Below are 9,915 nucleotides of genomic sequence, written 5' to 3'. Positions count from 1 at the left end.
AAAAAAAAAAAAAAAAAAAAGTTTTAGCTTGAATGAAGTCTAGCAGTGGTGCACACATCTTTAATCCAAACACAAAGGAAGCAGAGGCAGGTGGCAGAGTTGGAGGCCAGCCTGGTCTACAGAGAGAAGCCCTGTCTCAAAGAAGAGGAAAGGGTTAACTTGGAGATGAAATACAAAAGATGAGAAAGACTCTGTCAGCAGGGAGGGGAGAAGGTTCCTCCCAATGTGCCACTCCTCCCTCGCTGACAAGCCAATGGCAGTCAATGCCTGCTGAAGAAGGGAGTCACTTTTCTTTGGGAAGAGAGAAGCAGATGGTAGGTTGCCCACAACCTACAGTGGATGGATGACCTCACACACATGAGCAATTTGACACAGGTTGTAAAAACTTTGTAATTTTTTTAATAACAGGAAGTTGGGAGGAGATGAGATGTGGGGGAGAGGATGGGAGGTACTGGAAGGAGGAGTGGGGGTGGATATGACTAAAATATTTGTATACATGTATGAACATTTTTTTAAGTTATTGTTTGTGTCTCCATTTCCTTTTGTAAACTGGAGATAATAATTACCATTAAGTATTCTGTGAAGATTACGTGAGTTAGAAATGCTTCATAGAGGATAAAAAGGCAGTATCAAATAACTGTAACTATCAACATATTGGTAACAGAGCTGATTCCTCAGAGCATCATTAAGTGTAATGGAACAGAAAACACTGGAAAATCTGAGCCAAACTATAATCCTTAGTGTTTGCATATGAATTCCCATCAATACTCCTTTGAAAACTACCTAAAACAAAATAAAAAGAAAAACAAAATAAAAAGTACTATCGAGATGTGCTCATTTCCATAAACTAGTTCTTTCAACCCACTGCAGCCCTAATGAAACACTGGTTAATGGAATTTAAGTTAGGTGTTAAGAAGGCTCAGCCTGTACCTCAGTGGATGACCCACTGGCTCACTTTCTCAGTGTGCCTTTTTACAGAGCACTCTCCTGTGCTCAATTTCACCATGTCCTTAGTCTCAGCATGCATGTATCAACTGCTTTCCTTAGAGAACTGTTTGTTCCGCATGTACTAAAGTCAGTGAGTAGCCAAAAAGATCAAAATAAATGAAACAAACTCAGTTGTGTAAGGTTTATTTTTATATGCTCATCAAGAAAGAAAATGTCGATATAGAATATAATGTAACAAATCAAACAATTCAAAGTGAAAGTGTACACAAATAACAGTACAAAGAACATGTATATGACATTATGCAATTTTTTTGAGGTTTCAAAAAACAGTGTTTTTGGTTTTGAGATCCTGCAACTACTTATTGTTCAAGTAGTACATATTTCAAAAGTTAGATTTTTAAAATACCTAATTGGCACACAGCTCTAAGACAACCTGCCTTTACCCCGGTCTTCAAAGTAGTGCTGTTCAATTCTTCTACAGAAAGCAAGGAGGTTGCTATAGTTCTTCACCTTCTCAGAAAGTTCATCACTGGTCAACTGTGTGGTAAGAATGGTGTACAAATGGCCAAAAACCAGAGCGTCAAGTTCAGTAGGTCTAAAATAAAAGTAAAGATGAGAAACATGAGAGGTACTTCATTTTAATGGGGGAAAGCATCCTATTTTAAAAGCATTTTATTCATTAATTTAAAAGAAAAAAGTCATAAAAAGAAATCCTTCCACAACTTGAATTTTTCATTTTAGAACATGAAAAAAGAAAACTATGATTTGATGTATTAATCAAACACGTTAAATTATATATTACTACATTCATTATTTTAATAATCAAATAAATGCAGTAGGTTTCCAGTGTGCCAAAAGCTATGCTAGAAAAAGGGGGGATAAAAAGAACACACACACACACACACACACACACACACACACAGAGCAGGTTTTCGTATTCAAGCCCTACAAGCCTTAACAAATTTCAGGGACTCATGAACTGACTCTGGTTTTTATAAATTACCAGTTCCCACAATTCCTTTTTTTAAAAAAAGAAGTACACTTGTGAGACTGGCAAGATGGCTCCACAGGGTTAAGGTACCTGCTGTCCAGCCTGTTGACTTGAGTTCTATCCCAAGAACCCATGTGGTAGAAGTAAAAAAAAACCATCAGCTTCTCTAGGTTGTCCTCTGACCTCCACACCTGCACCCTGGCATGTGGTCAGGCCCGCTACCCACCCCTTGACACACAAATAGATATAATTTAATTTTTCTGAAATTAAAGTATACTTTATTTTAGTGGTTATGTAACTATATGTATTTCCTAAAACTCATAAAACTCATAGCCTAAAAGTGTCAATTTTATTAAAAGTGAATTATGCAACCATCACCAAAAGAGGCAAAAATTCAGAAAAACCCGCAGCTCTTATGAAACACAACTGCAAAGCAACAACACACTTATGCGAGAGAGATGGCTCACCAAGTAAAGGCAATGGCTACCATGCCTAATAATCTAAACTCAAGCCCTGGGCCTCACTCCATAAAATGAGAGGACCAACTCCCAAAAGCTGTGCTTTGAACATAACATGTGTCATACATAGCACACATGCCATGATCCCTGCACACACATGTAAATGTAAAAAAATTTCAAAATTTACTTTACTTACCACTTCTACAATATTGCTGAATCATGCCACAACCATCATGTTACCTGCTCTTAAATTTCTTTGTTATACAATTAAGGAAAAGATAAAACTTTCTATTCTTGTGCTTGAAGGGGTCTTTGTGGACTGAGATATGGGCATGCATGGATTTGGATGAGTGTGTGTGCACCCATGCGCAAATTCTCTTCCTATGATCTTTAAGATATTTCAAATGTATTATTGTTTTTATCTTTGCAGACTTTTTAATCAGAAAAATATTCTAGGATGATATATTCTTAAAATCCTACTGCTACCTTATCTTGAATCAACATCATTTGTTAGATATTTAGTCTTTCATTTGAATATCAAAATGAAAACAGTGCTAAAAAGCATGAACATTTTCCTAACCTTTTCCATTTAAAATATTTTCCCTGCCCACTCTTTTTTTCCTTATTTATTATTATTTTGTCTTTTTCTCTGGTATCCTTTATAGTATCACTAAAACTATTCCAAAACTATTAATTTTGTCTTGGTGTCTCCCAATGTTTTCTCAAATATTATTTATTTTGCCATCTTTTCATATTCCTAGAAATAATACCACACATGCAAAAGTAGTGTGCTTCAAAACTGTTACTAAGGCATGAATATGAAAGTACTTGTCTTCTTTCTCAATCACTGTTCTTGCTGCAAGATCTCAACGTCTTTTTCCTCTGTTTGTTTGTTTGTTTTGTTTTGTTTTTTCGAGACAGGGTTTCTCTGTGTAGCCCTGGCTCTCCTGGAACTCACTCTGTAGTCCAGGCTGGCCCTGAACTCAGAAATCCGCCGCCACTGCCTGGCTTCCTCTCTTTCTTAAAAACAAGCAAAAATCATTTGTTTTCCTTTACAAGCCTTTTCTCATCATCTTCAGTAGGTAAGTCAAAATTAGAAAGTAAAAGTAGGGTACAAAGAAAAGGTGAATCTGCCACCATTCAGTATATGTGAGAGCCAAGCGTAGAATTCAAGGCTTCCAATTTAGAATATAATCTATTTCTCCTAAGTGAATGTCTTCCTACATAAGATACTGTGTCTCACAAAGAAACGACTCCCACCACAGATAAAGAGATGAGAAAAAGTTTTACCATAACAAAATAAAATTACAAGTTCCTTTTCCTAAATGTAGTTTCCTTTCATCTAATATTAATTAAATGATGGGCAGCCAGGCATGGGACACACATGGGCAATCCCAGCACTTGGGAGGCTAAGTAAGAACAAACATGGGTTTGAGGTCAGCCTGAGCTACAAAGCAGGTTCCAGGACTGCACAGCAGTAGTCTTATCTCCAAAAACTAAATAAAAAGATTAGGCATAATTAAAAATTAAGTATACTCCTCAATCATAACTATTGGTTAATAAAAAAAATCTAGCTAAGTATCACATAAAGTAGAATTTTTGAATACCTACTTTTTAAATACCAATAAACATCAAACGCATGTCTTGCTTTTGCAACTGTCTAAATTTCAATCTTTTGTAGGTCTAAATATAACTTATTAACAAAAGTAATATCTTTAATTTTCCTCTAAATCACATGTCAAAAAACCCTAGTTGCCAACACTTTGACAATGATTTTAACTAAAAATTATTCTCCTACCCTCTCCAAAAAATAGCACTGTGCAACAAAACTCACTGATGAACAAGAATAATGCACGTCAAACAATAAAATATATATCCCCTTGTCAACTCTCAAACTACTAAGAATTCAGTATCAAAAGAAAAAGAACTACATAATACTGACATCTGGGTATAATTCTTTGTGTTGGGGACTAACCAGTAAAAATATAACATAGTTGTAGAAGCTGTAGTTTCCAGGGTTTAATGAATTCTATAGGCTTCCTGCTTCAGAGATTAACAAGTCTCAATTTTTACCATAAGATTATTTTATATAACCTGAGTTGTGTTATATATATATATATATATACACACATATGTATATCTATATATGTATGTGTATATATATTATATATATAATAGCTTGCATTATATGTTAAAAATGACATAATTGAAATATTTCCAAATTGCCATCATATTAATTTTTACTATAAAAAATTTTTGGCATGGCTACAGAAGATGAATGTTTATTTTGAATAGAAATCATGGCAAATAAAGTCCTTAAAAATTATCACCTAGGGGGCCAAACTGCTTTTGTGAAGATGTGTCTGGCTCCCAGAAGCCATGTCACACCTTTTATCCAAGGTTCTGTACTCAAATGGAAATGCATATACCCAATCATATACATGGAATTTAAAATAAAATAAATTTTTTAAAAAAAATTTCTGGAGCTAGAGAGATGGCTCAGTAGTTTAGAGTACTTGCTGCTCTTCCAAAGGACCTAGGTTTGCTTCCCAGCCCCACATCACAGCTGGAAACTGCCTGTAACTCTAGCATTCTGGGATCCAATGCCCTCTTCTGACTCTGCACGAACCAAGTAAACCAGGCAAAGCATGCACACACATAAAAATAAATATATTTTTTAATTAAAAAGAAAATCATCCTAGAGGTAGGAGATTGCTCAAGAGAAAAAGCACATCCCATATAAACAAGAGAATGAACCCCAGTGCACACATAAATGTCAGATGGACATGGTGGTCTCTGTAATCACAGCCTCAGAGGGCAGAGAGAGGAGAACACCCCAGCAAGCTAGCTGGTGAGTGAGCCCTATCAACAGCTCTGAGTTTGATTATAAGAGATCCAACAGAGCCTGCCTCAAAGAGTAGTTGGGCAGTGGTGGCGCACGCCTTTAATCCCAGCACTTGGGAGGCAGAGGCAGGTGGATTTCTGAGTTCAAGGACAGCCTGGTCTACAGAGTGAGTTCCAGGACAGCCAGGGCTACAGAGAAACCCTGTCTTGAAAAAACAACAACAAAAAGAGTAAAACAGAAGAGCAAGGTTTCTGACATCAACCTCAGGCTCCCACAGGCTCACGTCTATACCTGCATGCACACCCAATCACACGTGTACTCACACACATGCATGCACACTACACATAAAAACACATGAAAAGAAAAACGCTCACGTAAAGAATCTAAAGCCAATAAAAAGATAGCCTTTTAGGAAAGCCACTGAGATTAAAACATTAATTTAAGCTGTATCTTATACTGTATCACAAAATTAAAAACTATTTTCAATATATTAAAATTATAATTGTTAATGAAGGAAAATCTTTGTACATATTAGCATTTATTTTAATCTTGTCAATAGAACATTAATTACTCAATTTACATACATACAGCTATTTTATCTGTACTCCTTAATGTCTATATTTAAGGATATTTTCATAGCTTTTAAAGAATAAACAGTTTTTGTCCATCTGATAAGACTCTATTGCTTGTTCTTAATGATTCTCCTGGTCCTCAAGCATCATTCATTACGAAATGTGGTTGTGTTAGCAGCGTATTCATGGTTTTTTACTTGAAAGATTTTTTATTTTTATTTTATATATAAGCTTGTTATTTTACATATAAAATAGTTAATTTTATACTTCTCATAGCACCTTGAACTATCTCTATCCAAATCTTTGTCCAATCATAGAACAACTGATTGATTTATAAGACTGACCTTAAGAAAACTGAATGACAAAAGCTGAATTTTAGAACTCCTAGTTCCCCAGAGCCAGCACTATGTCTAACAGCCAAGGGAGGATAAATATTTAATGAGTACAAAAATGAAATTTAAAAGTAAGTCTTTTATATATATTTTTTCTCTGTAATATGTCCAGCTGCTTGAGAATAAAATCTGTGGACAGAAAGCTCCCAAAATCAATGATAGGACAACAGGGGGCTGGAGCCCTGTCCTATATAACAAGTCCCCACCAAGAAGAGCGGAGTTAGAAGTGCTTCCTGAAAAATAATACCTTTGATATACAAGACCTTTGTAACTCTGTATGAAGCAAAGACTTATCACAACAATAAAACATCTTACTGCTTATTGAAGAAGTAAGGTTGTGTTCCCAGTCTTTGAGAAAGGGCTTGACAGCATTGGTCTACATCTTCTAAGACCTACACAAGCAGTGAACCAAATAGAAAAATATCAAATTTAGCAAAACAATAAAAGTATATAAAACTATTTGTAAGATAGTTTATGACAAAAACAGACTCCACTTAAAATTTCAAGACCACAGACCACATACATGGCATAAATAATGCTTTTGATATCAGTGGGAATTTAAGAATGAAAGACCATTAAATATAAGTACATGAGTTACTGATAAAAATGACTATTTAACAAGAAAGTTTTTCTCTTAAAATTTTACTTTCCTGAGTCCACATATTCAATGATTTTGCTCACATTTAAAGGGGAAAGGTGGATTCACAAAAATTGAAGAAGCTGAAAGCTGCTGGAAACCGACCTCATTCTACCCAGTAGTCCCTCACTACCCCCTTGTAGCACACATCAGTAAGACAGCTGGCTAGAAATCAGGGGTAGTTCTGGCAAAAAGAACATCAGTTAGCTTAAAGATGCTCAACCTCCACCTTGAAAATTTACTTTTTCTAATTTTTTTGATAAGGTAGTAAACTTAACCCCCCCCCAAAGATACAAAGTTTTTTAAAGCTCTGATGCTGCAGATCTATTTATTGACATAAAAGATTCCCACAATATACTGTTTAGAGGGAGAAAAATCAAGTTACAGAATAACAGGCGTAATATGATCCCATCAGAGGACAGTATTACTAAGACATCTAGAAAAATATTCTCCAAATGAAGAGAGGCAATTCTGAGGTGGCAGAATTTCAGAAAATTTTATCATTTATACTCTATAGTCAAATAAACATGTGCAACTTTCATAAAAGAAATAAAACTACATCACAGGAGAGAAATAATCCAAGTATTTTTGCTGTTGTGACAATATTACATTGAAATTGCTTTTATAAGTAATGTCACTTCTGATGCCTAAGAATGGAAGCTTTTTTAAACTCCAATATGTACTAACCTGGTCCAGGGTCTTGTTAGCCCATCCAATAGCTTTCATCTTACGCTTCACTTCCCACTGCTTCTGATAGGCCAAAATGCGGTTCAGAGGCCAAGGGTAAGGAGATCCATACCTAGCAAGAGTGATCTAAAGAAAAAAGACTGTTAAACGAAGAATCTTTCAAAACATAACACATATTTACACACAGAATTTTTAAAACTATGCACTTGCAGAGAACATACATAAACCAATCTGGAAAAAAAAACAATATATAGCTTATAGTATAAAAAATTAAATTTTTAAACCATTCCCTTTAAAAATATATAAACTTTATGTACTTTACAATCAGTTCTATCAAACAATGACACATAGCTTCCCTAAAATGTATGTGCAAGCAAAATTAAAGTAAGTGAAAAACTGTCTCACTAATGGTATAAACCACAATGTTTCATTTATGAGCAGGGACTTGCAATTCTGAGCAAAAGTGTTTTCTCATTAAATTTTAATTAAGATAAATGCTGCAGAACCACTCACCTCCCCTACTGTAGCTTCATCACACCACTGGAGATACAACTAGAAACAAAGGAACAGTCACTGAAACTTTAAAATACCGAAAAGAAAAGGGTCAGAGTTATTTCTTGCCATAGTAATTTCTAATAAGTCAACTTTGTGAATTAAATATATGAGTTTTTTTCTTCTTGGCTAATTCACTGCACAGAATTATTAAATTCATTGGCAGTCCTTTATAGAAAACACTTCTTACTTACAGAATATGTCTAAACACCATTATTTTATGGGAATTATTAAAGTTAAACTCCAAATGGCTAAAGTAAAACAGTGAGTAGGCAAGATTCACTCCTCACGAGCAGAAGAACTAGAGCTGAAAATATCCAGAAACTTATAGATACTTATAAACTTATGTTTATAGATAACGAGTAAACATTCAGACGGCCACCCAGCCCGAGAGTCTGTCCACTTCTCAATGGCTGACAATATAGGTTATGCTTGATTATATTTTGATCTCAAGCTTTATCTTCTTATACCTCTGCAGTCAGCAGCATATTGTTGACTAATTCCATGTAGGCTTTCATTTCTGCTTTTTGGACTTCATCCAACCCATCACTAAGAGAATGGCCCTAAAGGGAATTTAAAAAATTTTAAAAGAGCATTGTATTAAATATACAAAATCTTTCAGTTATCTTACTAGTATAACAATACAATATCTGAATGTCAGTGGATTCACTTCCACAAAGCTTTTTTGAACAAAATTATTGTGTATAAAAGTATACCTAATATTCAATCACTAAGTAGTATCAATTGTCATTATATAAATGTATTTTCAATAGACAAAATTATAGAATGAATTATTTCAAAAAGGAGAAAACAAAATGATCAGTAGTAAGCCCTGTGTTTTTCAGGCATAAACCTTAAAAACAAAAGAAATACCAAAACATGTGCTACGTATAAACTGGGCAAAGATGAAAACAATTAAAACAAAGCCAATGTTAGTAAAGACATCAAAGGGGGAAAGAGATGATGTCAAAACTCTCTACGACACTGTAGAAATGGAGAGACACAAGAAATGGTATAGTTTTTACTTAGTTCAAACTCACAGTCTGCTCTACATTATTAAGAGGTAAATGCCAGAGCATTCCAGTAGCACTTTCAGGAGTTCATCCTCTTGTTTGTTATGTTTGAGCCAGGGTCTTAAAATGTAGACCTGGCTAGCCTGGAACTCACTATGTAGAACAATCTGGTCTCAAATTCACAGAGATCTGACTTCTAAGTGCTAGAATTAAAGGAATGGAGCACCATGCCCATCAAGAAATTATCTTAATGAAACAAGTATACAGAAGTTTATGTTAAAGAAAATTTACTTTAATACTCACAAAATAAATGATCTATATCCAAATGCCCATTGAAAAACTACACAATGCATGCAATACAACAGAAAACCATGTAACAATTTTAAAGTATATCTATGTATAGTCATTAATATAGAATAATTTTTAAATATATTGGTAACTTTAGAGGATAAAAATAACACATAATAGTATGATCTGGTTTTCTAGCTAAGTAAAAGTCCAGAAGAATATTTCTATAAACATTAATAAAAATGCTTCTTAACTGTTAAAATCTAAATTAAGCCAATGAACAGAACCACTCAAGAGGGTAACTTAATACTTTAACTTCAAAACAGATCCTCTATCTCCCTTCTCAACAATCAACCAGATCTTAATAACTTAAAAGCTCATTTATGACAGAAATTCTCATACCCTTTATTAGAAAACACCTGCCATTTTATAAAAATCAACCAACATCTTTGCTATTGGTTTACATTATGAAGAACCACTCAACTTATAGTCTGGAAATATTTTCTAATAATTTACATCACCATTCTATAAA

General features: G+C 34.4%; 1 protein-coding gene across 4 annotated transcripts in view; it reads right to left on the bottom strand.

Moving 5' to 3' along the window:
• Positions 1-1,115: 1,115 nt before the first annotated feature.
• Mtx2 (metaxin 2) overlaps positions 1,116-9,915 on the bottom strand; it is a 56,725-nt gene continuing 47,925 nt past the window's right edge. For all 4 annotated transcript variants that reach the window (XM_031370676.1, XM_031370678.1, XM_031370677.1 and 1 more), the window contains 5 exons: positions 8,553-8,645; positions 8,044-8,082; positions 7,531-7,656; positions 6,522-6,598; positions 1,116-1,543 (listed from right to left, as the gene is read on the bottom strand). In XM_031370676.1, coding sequence (XP_031226536.1) covers positions 1,372-1,543; positions 6,522-6,598; positions 7,531-7,656; positions 8,044-8,082; positions 8,553-8,645 — 507 coding nt within the window. In that variant the 3' untranslated portion in view covers positions 1,116-1,371. The remainder of the gene's footprint in view (positions 1,544-6,521; positions 6,599-7,530; positions 7,657-8,043; positions 8,083-8,552; positions 8,646-9,915) is intronic.

This window comes from Mastomys coucha, unplaced genomic scaffold (assembly GCF_008632895.1).
Source record: "Mastomys coucha isolate ucsf_1 unplaced genomic scaffold, UCSF_Mcou_1 pScaffold15, whole genome shotgun sequence".
In the NCBI taxonomy this organism is placed as follows: Eukaryota; Metazoa; Chordata; class Mammalia; order Rodentia; family Muridae; genus Mastomys; species Mastomys coucha.
This window is presented reverse-complemented; position numbering and strand designations above follow the sequence as displayed.